Source organism: Dasypus novemcinctus, chromosome 24 (genome assembly GCF_030445035.2).
Source record: "Dasypus novemcinctus isolate mDasNov1 chromosome 24, mDasNov1.1.hap2, whole genome shotgun sequence".
NCBI lineage: Eukaryota > Metazoa > Chordata > Mammalia > Cingulata > Dasypodidae > Dasypus > Dasypus novemcinctus.
This window is the reverse complement of record NC_080696.1, coordinates 60,041,813-60,057,128: the sequence shown is the minus strand read 5'-3', so window position 1 is coordinate 60,057,128 and position 15,316 is coordinate 60,041,813. Positions and strand designations below refer to the sequence as shown.

At 38.6% G+C, this 15,316-nt stretch overlaps 1 protein-coding gene across 3 annotated transcripts; it reads right to left on the bottom strand.

Moving 5' to 3' along the window:
* Positions 1-799: 799 nt before the first annotated feature.
* CSTF1 (cleavage stimulation factor subunit 1) lies at positions 800-15,275 on the bottom strand. Of its 3 annotated transcripts, none has more exons than XM_023586379.3 (6): positions 15,069-15,275; positions 12,096-12,297; positions 7,660-7,937; positions 7,302-7,499; positions 6,277-6,667; positions 800-3,279 (listed from the first exon to the last, which is right to left on the bottom strand). In XM_023586379.3, exons 2-6 carry the CDS (start codon positions 12,262-12,264, stop codon positions 3,020-3,022), a joined length of 1,296 nt encoding a protein of 431 aa, XP_023442147.1. In that variant the 5' UTR covers positions 12,265-12,297; positions 15,069-15,275; the 3' UTR covers positions 800-3,019. The 3 variants fall into 3 exon arrangements, with proteins under 3 accessions (XP_023442147.1, XP_004484679.1, XP_058143235.1); XM_004484622.3 differs by lacking the exon at positions 15,069-15,275 and adding an exon at positions 14,893-14,951; XM_058287252.2 differs by lacking the exon at positions 15,069-15,275 and adding an exon at positions 14,320-14,458.
* Between the last annotated feature and the right edge of the window lie 41 nt (positions 15,276-15,316).

Genomic DNA, 15,316 nt, shown 5'->3' with positions numbered 1-15,316 from the left:
CTTTTTGTATATGTGCCAACTTTACCTTTTTACCTTTTGGATTTTGGAATCTTGATCAAAATTCCCATCCTGTGAAGACCCAAAGCTTTGACTTTTGTTCAACAATCATAAGGCTAAGAGGGATTGGCAAATGTCCTTGGTGCGATTGTTAGCACTAGTGTTGCATTAATCCTCTGAATTTGTGCTTTTTGTATTCCCCCACCCCCACCTCGCGCCCCCGTTTCCTGCTAGCTCAAGCTATCTAGTTACAGATTTAAAAAAATTCGACCCAGCTTTGTACTGAAAGGGTTCTCAGAGTATCTGGTCTGCCATATTTTCAGAAACAGATGTCTCTTCCCTAAAAGTAAATGCATTCCCACCCCCACATGCAAAAAAAAAAAAAAAGACTTCACTCGCTGAAAACCAGGTTGGAGATTTTGATCAAACCCTTTACTCACAGAAAAGGAAGCTGTAGACCAGGAGAGAAATGACTTGCCTTACTAACAGGTAACAGAACTGGGACTGGACTGTCCCATGACATTGCCCTTCCCAAGGGAAACCAAAGTTTAAGGTAAAAGGTAGCTTTCTCTGGATGATCCAAATAAACAGAATTCTACTTAAAGTTTTTAAATTCAGAGGATAGAAATAAAGAGCAAAGACACACAGCTAAAGGTAATTAAGGTATAAAAACCTCACTTCTAGCACAAAGCACTAAAGAAATTGTGAAGAGTACAGGTCTGAAGATACCATTTCTGTTTAAGAACTGATGTTCAAGCATGGAAACATTAAAAATGCAAGCTCCAAAAAAATGAACTTTAAATATCATTACGTACAAAAGTTTATTTTAGAAATCACATATCTTTAAAAAATAACAAGTTATAAGTTCATAGCTTGAGTGGATTATTATTAGCCATTTGAATGCAAGGGTGTTGTGCAGTACAATGAATGAAATGAGGATACCAAGTCCATATAATATTCTGGCGTTTATACCAGCTCAGAACATGAATATGATGTAAAAAAGAGGAAGGAAAAAAGAAGACAATAAAAAGCCTGTTTTGGAAACATCCAAAAGTTATCTTGATCTTGTAAATAAAATTCTGAAACTACATACCCCTGAGACTATTCCAAAAACTGTAAAAGGCAGGCATTATTATTTTAATTCATGAGCAATTAAAAGACCCAATGGAACTTCAGCAGGAGTGCAGTGTGGTCTACATATATCAGAGTAGAATGATACAGAAATGTTAAACCTTAGTTTTACAGTTTCAAAGGTGGAAAGCAAAAGAAAAGTCAGAAAAAGAAAGTGGAAGGGTTTTATTTGATTATTTTTTGGGTAGAACTTGTAATCCTTGTTCCTTTTCAGAACTGGTAGGTTTATTTTAATCTTACAAATACAGCACCCACAGACAACCAAGTTCAAACACTGGAGAATCAGGATGCAAAATAAAACTGTAAATTTAAAATCACTATAGACCAAAAAATATGGCTCTTTGGAAACCTGAAGTAAAACCTTGATTTAACAACATATTAAGGATACTTAAAATGGCCTTATAGACCAAGGAATTAAAATGATCCTCAAGGTGATGACTAAAGCAGAATTTTTATGCAGTAACTTCAAAATGAGTTTGAAGTTCCTATAGTACAAATGACTTTTTACTTTATTTAACATTTTTATCAAAGATCCCAGATCATATTTATTTCTAAGTACTCATACCCAGATCATGAGGTATTTTTTTTCCCCTTAGGATTAACATAAACCAAAGTTTATGTTTATAAGAGAATTCAGGGTTCTCTGATCTAAACTGGAGCTGAATTCATAGAAATGTCAACTTTAATGCATAAATCTGAGACTGCAGTTATACTGCAACAATGAGAAACAGTTACAATTCATGAGAAAGGGAATTAAAAAATAAGATTTAAAATTACTTATGAGGGGAGCGGATGAAGCTCAGTAGTTGAGTGCCTGTTTCGTGGTATGAGGTTCTGGGTTCAATCTCCGGTAACTTCTAAAACAAATTACATATGAACAAAGTCAATTGATAGTAATCATTTGTGAAGAGAAACAATACCTGAGAGTCATAGATTGATCACCTAAAAATTTTTTTTTTTTCATTTTTGAGGTACTGGAGCTGAGGACTGAACCCAAGACCCTGTATATGGGAAACCAACACTCAACCACTGAGCCACACTGGCCGCTTGTTTTTTTTTTTTAGGAGGCACCAGAACCGAACCCAGGACCTCCCATAGGGGATGCAGGCACTCAACCATTCGAACCACATCCACGCTCCTCACCTAATTTTGATTACTTCTGCATACACTGAATTCTTTATTATTCCCTATCAAATCAGTCTTGGATATACATTCACTGAAAATAAGCATTCCAGGTAATGAAAAGATAATGTAGAAGATATGATGAAAGGTAGTATCTCCTATAAATCTCCAAGAAAAAGTGGTCATTAATTTTATTGAAGTGAGGAATATGTAACACTAAAGCCGCATATCTGAGATTTATGGTCAGAATGAGGTCATTTTAGAATAGAATGGATATATTCTCTAAAATGATTTCCACCCGGCACAGACCTCTTGATACTCGGAGCTGCAGGACTAGTATCTGCCAAATGTATTCAGAAAGGAAATAAATTTACAAAGAGGGTGTAGTAGAACAGGCATGAAAGTTGACAAAATAACCAAATGAAAATTCTTTATGACATCCATGTGAGATCTGGAAAGCACTTTAATACTCTATCCTTCTTCAAACGATCAAGAATCAAGAGAAATGGCAAGTCCTGTATTTACAAAACTGATGAAAATCACACTGTAATAATCAGTGAATGTGGAACTACTGCACAGATCTGCATTTCCAACTTTTTCCACCATGATTCTACATCAAGGTAAAAAAAGATTCTTTTGTACAAATCCAAGAAGGTTGAGAGGTGGCAGCACAACTGCCGAAGATGGTACAATGACTTACTACTAAAGCTGGTGACAGGACATGGGTGAAGGAGCAGAGAGTCCTTGAGAAAAGAACCCTAACTCAACTCTAGTCGGTGGTTGACCTCCGGTACCAAAACCGTGCTCTGAAGTCATCGCTGCACGTCATGAAACCGGGGTTGGTGGGCGAGTGCACTATACAGCGAACGATGTTGTTGTGGCCCAAGGAGAGGAGGTTTCTCCGCTCCGCCGTCCTCGAGTCCCAGCAGCAGAGACTGATGGTCCTTTCGTCAGGCAGCAACACATAGTCCTCGGTGTGGTTAAAGACTGCTTGTGTCCTGTGCACCTGCCGTCCACTCAAACCAGCACCTGCCACAGAAACCAAGAGGTAACAGTCTTGTGGATCCAGGAAGAGCCTGGTAAGTTGACAACCTTAGACCCTCAGAATTTTCAACTCTGGTTATGAAATCTTTCATAAAAATGACATTTAAAAAAATTTAAAATGTTACACATCTACAATTATGGAACTAAGAAAGCATAAAAGAAAACTACTTCTAGAACCATCATCTATGGGCAACCACCATTAATGTTCCGATGTACCTGTATGTATAAAGATGTATTTTTTAATACCAAATTGGTGCCTCATTATATGTACTTTTCTATACTAGTTTAAACTAACTACGTTGGGTGTGTTTTTCCATGTTTTTCTATTGACTGCAAAGTCTCCCACTGTTTGGAGGCACTGCTATTTATTCAATAATGTTTTTATGCTACACATTTAGGTTGCATATGAGTGAAAGCAATGCTGTGATAAACTCCTTTGTACAAAAAGCTTTGATTATTTCCTTAGGATTAAATTCCTAAAAAGAGAATTACTGGGACAAAAAGAATGAACATTCACTCTCTTAAAAGGAAGCTTTGCCCATTTTTTATGACCATGAAGAAAATACGTATTTTAGGCTTAAAGTACTATGTAAAGGATAAAAAAGAATAACAGCCTGATAATTTCACCACACAGAGGTAACCACTGTCATTCATTCTGGTGAATGTCCTTTCCAAATTCCTGCGTTGTGCATTCATATGTAAAATTATTTAAGTCTGAGCACATGTCTTATGCTGTTTTATTCAATAATAAAAAGTGGCAATCTATAAAGAAGCAATACAGCTTAGCGAATAAAGGTATGAAATATGGTGTTAGATGGATCTGGATTCAACATGTTATAGAGATGTGACCTTGGGGAAATGACTTAACATCCCTAAGCCTTAATTTTCTCATCTGTTCAGTAGGGATAATTACATCACCTACCATACAAGGTTGTAAGAATTAAAATGAGGTAATGCACATAAAGCTTTGCAGTATACATATACTAATAAGTATTAAGTGTTCAATAAAGGTTAATATGATTAATATTTTAAGGCTGCACATTGTGAATGGGTGCATAACAGATTTACTCAATACTTATTGATGAACATTTACATTGTTTCTAATTTTCAACTACTTCAAATATTGGGATGAACAATCTGTTACTTGTACATGCTTGTCCAATTATCTTCTTAGGTTGGATTTCTAATGAGCCAAATATACATATATTTAAAATTTTGATATAAAACCAAACTGTCCTTTGGAAATATTTTACCAACTGACATTCCCACCTGATAGTCTATGTATGTTTATTTTCCTATCAATCCTTTTAATTCCTGAAATCTGTTAAGTAAACATACTTCCACTTTCAATTCTTAGGTTATAATGAGGTTGGCCATCTCTTCCTGTGTTTACTGACCATTTTTATTTCTTTTATAAAATGGCTCCATGTCCTATGGCCATTTTTACATCAAATTTGGGCTTTTTTCCTTAATTATTAACACAGCCCCTTTATAGATTAAGGATATTAATCCAATAGCTCTCATATGTTTATCACATATGTTATGCATGTTTTCCCCTGGTCTGCCATTTTGTTTATAGTGCTTGGAATTAATTTTTAATATAAAAATTTCTAATAGCTGTTCCTTTTCCTTCATTACTTCAAGAACCCCCTGAATTCTAACTAAACATTCAAACTGGAAATAGAAATCTAATTGTGCAGACAAGAAAGGGTCTTAATGTGAAATAGAACAAAGGGATTGGCATATAATGCCTAGCATAATCCTATTTAAAATATATAAAATACCAATTTTCCACTAAAACTATCAACCACATACCAACATAAAACAGTCTAAACATTCGTAAGACAAATAAAAATCATTTTTGTCAGGAGGCTGGTTTATCCCTTCAATTAGTCCTCATACTCTTTTAGTTTGATCACTTTTCTATTTTCTTTTTGAAAACAAGCACACAGCCCTTTAATAATGATTAAAGATACTTTTCAAAATACCTTTGTATAAAAGGGTTTCAATGAAGCCACAATAAATTATGATAGAAATGGTTTTTCATAAGACTTTCTAGCTGTACTAGAAAGATGGCACAGAAGCAAACTTTAGTTACGATGAGACAAATTTAAGGTAGGTTATGCCGCACCCTAGTGGCTCAAATGCCACCAATTCTTCAATTTTCTTCCTCAAAATGTCCCTCACATTGCTTTCTTGTGAGTTTTTTTGAGTTATGATGATGGTACTTATAGTGTACAACACAAATCTATCTTACAACAGAGTAAACTAGGCAATGCTGATGTTTCCTGAAGGTTTATACCAAACAACAATCTTTGCTGCTAGGAAGAACAGAAGAAAAAATATTTTAACAACAGGTGCTATCACTATCAACCATTTCTGAACCCCGACTAATAGTGATAGGATAATAGATAGATCTCATCATAAAAAGAGAGCATAGGCATAAATGTTATCAACACAAATCAACAACAGAATTGATGAACTTGTTTTTGTTTATCTGTCTAATGGGCCCACTTTATATCTAGGTTCAGAACATCGAAGTCTCATTTTTAGGGGCTACATCTACTCTCTTAGAAAAGGGTGAAGATCTTCAATTTCAGCTGTTCTTTCTCTAACTCGTACACTTTCTGAGATCTACTAACTGAGGCTTTCTTGGGACTGCTTTCATGGTTTCGTGGGAAGAAAGCGGGCCTCAGTCTACAAATGGGCCATCACCTTCCTAAACGCTAACCTGCATGGAATTCTGACCTAGTCTAAGCTGTAATGGAAGGACCAAAGTTAGGAAACTGGTTTCTATTTTCAACTCTGCCTCTTATTAACTGAAGCCTTGGCTAAGTTATTTACCTCTAAGCCTTATTTTCTTATTTAAGAGAGAGAATATTTGTCTTGGCCAACATACAGATTTATTTAAGGATCTAAAAGGGAGTTCTGGAAACTGTTGAATGCTACACAAATGTCAAGTAATATCTATTTTTCACATACCTGTATATCTGACCAGTGTTCGTCCTGTTGATATTTCCCAAAGTTTAGCTACAGAGTCTTTTCCACTTGAGAGAATGTATTTAGAATTTTTTGAAAAAATAGCAGAACAAACTTCAGCACCATCATGTGCTTTCTCAAAAGTTGTGATGCATCGATTTGAAACACCATCCCATAATTTGATGCAGCCATCCTTACTGCCAGTTACATACATATTGGCGCTAGGATTGTAATTAACAGAACATATAGCATCGGTGTGTTGATCTTGAGGATTGCAAGAGACAAAACATTGAAATGTGTTGATATCATAAAGTCGAAGAGTAGGATGCTGTGTCCCCACGAGTATGAAGTCTCCAGAAGGATGAAAAGAGATGGAGCGTAACATTTCTGCTTCCTGTTAGGGCATAGGCATTAACGTAAGTGACCAAGTGGTGAACAACTAAATCCAGAGGTAATGTGGAAATAATTGGCCAGTGCAAAGAATCCATAAAAAGACTACTAAGCATTACTTAGATAAGGAACAAAAAGTACTCTGGAATAAATGAAGTATCTTTTGAACAGAGATTTCCCAAGCTACACAACTGCTAGTAAGATTAGTCTGAAAACAATGGAATTGAGTTTCATTATTTGCAAATTAATGGAATATTACCAATCTATGACATATTCATGATTACTGAATAAAGATAAACAAAATCTGCATGTAATAATACCTTCTTAAATTTGTCTCAAGGCTCCAAAAATTGAGTAAAATATTGTTCAATTATTAAAAAGTGGAAACCTCTACTAAAACGTTAGTATTTCCAAAATGCATACTCAAATTGAGTACCAAATGTTACCTTTTCAATAAACACTTGATAGTTTAAACTGAGTAACTTTTTGGTTGCCATTAGTTACATTTTAGTGAACCTGAACCTGGTCAGGCTTTTTAAAATATGATCACTGGAACTACTTTTAAAAGAACAGTCACATCACAGCTCAATGTATGTAAGAAAAAATGCCAAACTTCTTTCGGAACACCAAATTCTAACCTGAATGTATTTGAAGGCTCGTTTTGCAGATGGCTTGGAATAATCAAATAATTTAAGAGTATAATCCCTTGAACCAGAGGCCAGGATCTGTTCTGTTGGGTGGAAAGCCAGACATGTGACTTCATCCACATGGTCATAAAGAGTTCGAATCACTGGGTGGTTTTCCATATTCTGTTGTGCAGTCTCATTCATCATGACCTAGAAGAAGAAGAAGAGACGAGTAAGGTGTAAACCCTGTCTGAATCAAAGAACATATTCTAGAATTGTGATAAACTAAAGCTGGTTTAAATTATATGCTCATTCTACCCAAGAAGGAACAACAGAAAGCAAATGCAGTAAGTTACTGAGATTTTTTTACCTCTATTGGCATAGCACTTTTGGCCAACATTCTTTCTGTGTCCAGGATCTTTATGGAAGCATCAGCAGATCCAGTAGCTATTAACTGCCCATCTCTACTGTAGGTTGCTACACGGCACGGTCCTTTATGGGATGTGACATAGCATGTTTCATACTCTGAAGCCTCTGGAGACATTGTTTGGACATCTGCATCAAATTCCAGGTCAATCCCTGTGCCAGGGGCAACTGTATCTGAACGACCAATTGCATACTGAACTGCAGTATCATCATTTTCCATTCCTGAAACAAACAAAAATTAAAGGCAGAAAAAAAATAATTTTTAAAAGGCCAAGACAAAGTTCTGGATCCAAACTGAAATCCAGAACTTTGGATTCGTTTTCAATGTCAACTTCTTATTTCTTGGGGTTGCAGGGCATTCTACAAAATTATGAATACTGACTCTTCTATTCAAGGTTCACAATGCTGTGAGGCAACATGGGGAGTGGGGTGGGATGGTGGAAGGTTAGGTTCCAAAAGAAAGTCACTTGCCCCTGTGTTTGTCTCCAAAGCTTACTGTTTTAATACAACACCAGAACATATATATATACACATATACATTTATACATATATTAAAAAAAAGCAGACTTGTAGTTAAATTATCCATCTCCCCATTCCCGATCCTTACTATTTATGTCCCAATCTGTTAGTAGCAACTCTGAAATTGTCAGCTACACTGTTACCACTAATATTATTGTGACATATCTGAAAGATGATATTTAAATAAACTGAAGATTATCAAGAATATGCATTTTTAAAGGTAAAGATAACTTCATATATCATAGAAACAATATGTTTACCAGTTTTGAAAGATTTGGAAATACAGGTGAACAAGAAAATAAAAACCCAGCATTTTACCAACCAGAGATTATTATTACCACTGTGCTGTGAATTCTTCTGCACCTTTGGCCATGCACACAGTTTATTTTTTGTTTTTAAACAAAAACAGAACTTCAATGTGTAACGGTTTGTGACTTCCTTGTTCATTTAGTCATACAGAACAAAAATCTCTCCAGGTTAATAAATATTTATCTATATCATTATGTTGTAGTACTCAGTTTTATGGCTATAATAAAAGTTACACTTAATTCCATACTGTTGGACATTTGTTTTATCTGTTTTTATGCTATTAAAATTATTTCCTCAGGATAAGTTCTCACAATTGGCATTGCAAAGTCAAAGGATATTTCTATTTAAATAGCCAAATTCCATGTAAATGTAAATAACCAAATTGCCCTCAAGAAATCCATACTTTGACAATGGAAGAATGCTAGTTTTCTCAGATCCCTGCCAATAATAGACATTATAAAAATTTTATCTTTGCTAGTTGGGTGAAAATAAGTGTTTTCATTGTCAGACATGCAATTGTTAAGATTTCCAGCAAGTTTCAGATGCTCACTGCCTTGCTGTGCTTTTTTCATAAGTTTCCTATTCTGTTCTTTGACCATATTCCTCCCATACACCACATGAATAACCCTTTTTCTAATATTTGGTAAAGTCTTTTAAATTTACTAAGGTTATAAACTGTTGTATTAATTTGCAGATATCTTTGCTAGATTTGTATTTAATTAAAAAAATATAAAAACATTTTCACTTTTTTTTTGTCCTAGTGGAAAACTATCTTGGTGAAAGTTGAGGACATACTCAATTGAGGAAGAAGGGGGAAGAATTAGAAAACCCCTAGAGTTAGAAAAAGTGGCATGGATGAACTATTTTGTATGTGAGAATACTCTAGAGTGAAAGGGAAAGAAAGAGGTTACATGTGATCTACTTTTGATCTGGCACACGTGGGAAAACAGCTATGTGGGGCTGAAACACTAGAAAGTTAAAAGCTCTGGTCCTGCTAACCTTAGCAAGCAGTCTCCCGGGGCTGAGGAAACAGGACTATCCTCTTTCAAATGTCTACTCCCCTAGCCTCAATCAGCTCTGGCTATGAGTCGGCCGCACTGCCTTTAGAAACACCGGCAGTCACCTGATGGGAACAAGCTGACCTCAAGTTCACCGATCTGGACAGTAAACCCCTTCCCCTAGGCTAATTGAGGAGGCACCAGGGGGCACTATTGGACATCCTGAAAATCTGGCAAGTAGGGACTTCTGTTGTAACAATGAACTACAACAGAAATGTATTTAAACTCAAGGTTTATGGAGTTCTTGCTAGTTGCCTGTGGTATGAACAGGGAATCTTATTTTTTAGTCATAGCTGCTTTTTAAAAACAAGTTTTGCCTAGGAAAGTATTCCTCAACTTTAAAAAAATGAGCACCTATTTTATCCTGTTTTTTTGTGAATTTACTTAAAATCATCAATCCAGTTGGAATTTATTTTTGTGTATTGGGTAATAAAAGCTTGTTTTTTCCTAAATGGCTAGATAGTTCATCCAACATCATCTGATGAATAAATTATCCTCATTCTACTGATATAAGTGTATAAATTCTTGTATTCACTTGTTGTGGCAGCTTGATATTTATGAATTCCAAAAAGAGATACTGATTATGTTTGTAAATGGGCCTGTTTTTCTGGGTGTGATACTCTTTGGCTATATTAGATTTAGCTGAGATGTCTGATATAAATTATGTTAAGATTAGGGCTTTGATTCAACCACATCATTAGAGTGTGACTCAGCCCCCTTGGGCTGATAAAACAGACTCTCACATGAGGTAGACATATAGGATCCCATGGCTCAGGAAGACATGATGCTAATAGTTCACAGCTGAACTTGTAATGAGACCAGAGCAGCTGAGTCTGGAAAGAAAATAAGCCTCGGGTAGGGAGACTAGCCTTATACCAGCCTACAGCTGAGGTCGGAAGAAGCTGAGACCACTGGAGCCTTAAGAGGTAGAAGCAAGGCTGAACCCTTGCAGTCATCACCTGCCATCTTGCTTCAACAAGTGGCAATGGAGTTTGGTGAAAAAGTACCTCTTAACGGTATCTTGAGTTGGACTCTTTGGGGCCTTGTGATTGTAAGCTTCTATACCAAATAAATACCCTCTACAAAAACCACCAGATTTCTGGTACTTTGCATCAGGACCCCTTTGGCTGACTAAATACACTTATCTTGTTCTGGGGCTAGCTTTTTCCACTAAATGTCCATTCCTGCAGCAGAATAAATAGGCATTTAATAAATTTTAACAAGAAAACCAATAAGTAGCCTTGTCTCACCAGGTATTAAAACATATATTTCTTAATTTCTTGACAATATTACAGCAAAAACCTCCAAACTGATCTCCCCACCTCCATATTCAGACTTCTACAACTCGCCCTCCATATCAGACCCAAAATATTTTTAAAATAAGTTGAAAACATCAAAACAAAAAAAAGGGAAGAGGATTTGGCTCAACTGATAAGTGTGTCCACCTATCATATGGGAGGTCCAGGGTTCGGTACCCAGGGCCTCCTGGCCTGTGTAGTGAGCTGGTCCACGTGCAGTGCTGGGGTGCACAAGGAGTGCTGTGCCACAGGGGTTCCCCCCGCATAGGGGTGCCCCACGCGCAAAGGAGTGTGCCCCGCAAGAGCTGTCCCATGCGAAAAAAGCGCAGCTTGCCCAGGAGTGGCGCCACACACACGGAGAGCTGACACAGCAAGATGACGCAATGAAAAGAGTCACAGATTCTGGGTGCCGCCTGATGAGAATGCAAGTAGACAGAGAAGAACATACAGCAAATGGACACAGAGAGCAGACAATGGGGGGGGGGGGGAGAGGAAATAAGTAAATATAAATCTTAAAAAACAAAACAAAACACAAAACTCCAAAACAAAAACAAAAACTCTGATCATAACCATATTCTACAGAGACACAGTTCTGCAGGGTTTAAACCACAAATGATATCATAGAATGGAGACTCCTCTGCAGTATGCCTTCTGCAAGGTATTTCTCTAAACTGCAAATATGAGAGTACTCTTGTGCTCACATGCCCCAAGGTTGACAAACATGGAGACAGCCATCCTGATGTCCTTCAAAGAAGGACTTGCTGTCTACCTGTGAGGAGTGTAGTCAACTTGCAGGGAAGAATGGGGACTATGTGAGAAACAATCCAAACCACCAAGAAAATCCTGTTATGAAGAAAACAGACATGATGGTTGTAGTAGAGAAACTGGGGAGGAATAGGGAAAGGAGGGGGATTACTTTAGGAGTGTTGGGGACTCAGAGATGGCATCTGAGCTAAGACTTGAAGGAAGTTAACAGCAAAAAGATAATGTACTCTAGGTAATGTTTATATAAAGGCCCTGAGGCTCGAACCAGTTTGGAACGTTTATGTGTACTTTGCTCCCCCCTTTAGTATCTTCAATTGTACTTGGCACGTACTAAGCACTAAAACTAAACTAAACTAATCTTGAAAAACTGCAGTGGCTAAAAATGTCTAAAGCTTTACCACTGGATCCACAAGTTTATATTCATAAGGTACCTAGTTTGATAAGATGCAGGAGTTGCTCGGAGGGTGCACACACAGACTGAGGCTTGATTTCATTGATGAGGCCATTAGCAATGCTGATGTAGCCATCATAGAGCAGCTGGCTAATGATCAGCTTGTAGAGCTGCTGTCGGTCCTTCAGGCCCACTTTGGTTCTATACATCTCGGAGAAGAGGAAGATGATTCCTCCAGTCAGCTGCAAGAAGAGATAACAGGTAGACGGTGAAGAGGAACTAGTAAATCACAGACACATGAGACTCTAGGGTCAGACTTGTGGGGCTTAAATCCCAGCTCTATTCGCAGTATCTTTGGTCAGAGGCCTTATTTCTCTGAGTTTCGATGGTTAAATAATTCACTTGAAGGTAAAATGAGGTGGTGCATGGAGAACACTGCACAGTGCCTGGCACACAGAAGGAATTCAAATCTTCATTAGCTACAAATTTTAGTAGAATCTCTCAACTTACTCCTGCCCTTTTCTTCTCTGCTAAAGCTACCCACCTGTGCTTTTATTCTTAATTGCTATCCTAGAATCTAACACTTCCGTTAACAAAACACTGAGTGCGGTTTACAACAGGTAAGTCATTTGCTAACCCCTCAAAACATCTAGGGAGCCACTATTTCCACCAGCTTAGCCATCATGTTTAAGGTCAGTTATGTTCATTCCTAAAATCTGTTTCATGGCAACTAAACTTTTTACTGTAATTATATAATTTAAACCAAAGTACCAGGGCAAAAAGCTATTGTTTCTATGAAAACTAAACCAAACTGAATGCTTTGGAATAACTCAAAGGTGAACTGCTTAATAAACTCTTGCCATGTAAGATAAGGACAAAATAACTATAAAAAAATTGCAAAACTCTGGAGGGACTGTACATCCAGACTGATTTACAAATGTCTAAGTTCTCCATCTTAGCTTGTGTCTTAAAAGAAACAAACTGAAAAGAAACACAGAGAGAGAGAAAAAAAAACTGTAGATAATGGCTTATGGCTTATACAAAAAAAGAACTCCAAATGGTGGACCAAATTACATAATTTACTGATAACCAAAAACCAATGACTATGTATACATATGTGTGGACCGGTATGAGAAAGTTGCAGGGGCCTGAGAACAATGAATAAAAGTTGCAGACAAGAAGTTGACAGAGAAAAAAAGGGCAGGGCAGAGTTTGGGAGAGAAAAATGAAGATAAGACAAGGAAGTGCAAATGACCAGTAACACCTGTACCTCCTAGATTCCTGTACTATTTAAAAGTGATGGGGAGGAGAGGTGGGGCAGAGGGCAGGAGTGGTGTGAGGGATGTCAACCATACCTTTTAACTATATAGCCTCCTCTGGAGAACCACTGAAGTTACTAATCATAGTAACAGCTAACATTCAATAAGCATTTACCAATGTTTTTCAAGTTTAATCTGTTAATCCTCAAACCATCCTATACCGGAGGTCTGTAAACTCCTTGTTTACACATAAGGTGGGGAAATAACTTTGCCAAAGATCTCACAATTACTGTTAGGAGGAACCAAGACTAGAAGAGAGGTGGTTTGATTCTAAAGCAGGGGTTCTCAAACTTTTTTGTTCCATGGACCCTTTGCCAATCAGGTGAAAACCATGGACTCCTAAGTCCACACTACACTGTGTATTATTTAATAAATATACCACACCTCCACCAACATGTCCCCACAAAGGGAATGTTTTTTGAATTTCAATTCAAGCTCATGGACCCCTTGTTAAGAATCCCTGCTCTGGAGCCCATGTTGTTCCTAACTACTATGTTGTAGTGTGCCCTAAAAACTTTGTAATAATACTGGCTAATAGTTTTCAGACATTTAGTGCAGTATATAACACATATGATGTAAGCAATACGTAAGCATTCACTCCTCATGCAATATTATTTTAGATATGAGCAATCTGAGCTCAAAGAGGTTAATTCACTCAGGATTAAGCAACTGTGAATGTCAGAGCCTGGACCCCAGCCCAGGCAATTTGACCCCTGAATTCTCAGACACTCTATTATGCTACTATAACTGCTAACATTTATTAAGCACTTCCTAGGTGCCAGACACTGTGCTAAGCACTTTACAGGCATTAGCTCATTCAATGAAATCATTTAATGTATGCAAACCTACGAAAGTAGGAGCAAATGCGTGTAAATCTATCCTTGTGTAGACAACACGGGCACAAAAGAGATGATGAGACGGGCTCAGAGGAATTAGGAAACCCACATAACGTAAAGCGTGGCCGGGTAACTCATCCCAGGTTAAGGTGGCTGTCTGGATGGTCTATTCCAGAGTCGAGAACTTAACCACTATTCCATTCTGTCTCTTCACTCCAGTCTGGGGAATCATGAGGTGTACAGGGAGACTGAAAAAATAAAAAAGAGAGCGAGCCCCTGCTTCTCAGCTCCTTTAGAATGCTCACTCGCCGAGCTGTAGTAGTCTAATCACCCTTAATTTGTAGGAGAGGACAGAGGCCCGGAGACGGGAAGAACCCTACCCAGAATCGGTTACGCTCGGAAGGGGGACCAGGATGTGAACACAGACGTCCCATTCTACACACGGCGCGGCCATCCCAACGCAGAAGTTAACCAAGGATGGGGTGGGGTTGAAAGCGAGGCCCTCTGAGGAAGAGGAGGGGCGCGCAGGCCCAGCCCGCCAGCCCAGGAGACACAAACTCAGGGCGCACGCCTCCCGGCTCACTCCCGACCGGTCTCTCATCGTCCCAGTCCTCGCCGTGGGCCTCCGCAGGCCCCAGCGGATCGCATCCGCTACTCTCCGCGCATCCAGGGACCCCCTTACCCGCTGGTCGGGCTCTCGCGGTCTCCCGCTCTCTGCTAGAAAAATGGAGGCGCGAATCCTGGCCGATCGATCGCTCCGAGCGCACGCTCATTGCGCACGCGCAAAAAGCGCCGCGCCGAGTACTGCGCTATCGATCGGCCCTCCCACTCTCTCGCCCTCCTCGCCATCTTACTTACTGGCACGTTTGAGAGGTTCTTCACTTGCTCCGACTTTATCTCCTATGCGAAGACCCGGAAGCCAAAGGGCTGTTGTCTTACGGACAAATGTCTGATCCGGACAGCACCGCTGGCGCTAAAACGGCCAGGAGTCTGGGGGGCCGTTGGCACCCCCACTTCCGGGTTCTTTCGGGGTAAGTGCGCCTGCGCGGCGTCTCCGTTTTGGTCTACGACTCAAGACGTCCAGTTCGATGTTAGCCAATCAAAAG

Coding starts and splice junctions, on each gene's coding strand:
- CSTF1 (XM_023586379.3), bottom strand. CDS start 12,264: ATGTATAGAACCAAAGTGGGCCTGAAGGACCGACAGCAGCTCTACAAG. Junction 7,500..7,659: donor AAAGTGCTATGCCAATAGAG/GTAAAAAAATCT, acceptor TTCTTCTTCTAG/GTCATGATGAATGAGACTGC. Junction 3,280..6,276: donor AACACTGGTCAGATATACAG/GTATGTGAAAAA, acceptor TTTCTGTGGCAG/GTGCTGGTTTGAGTGGACGG.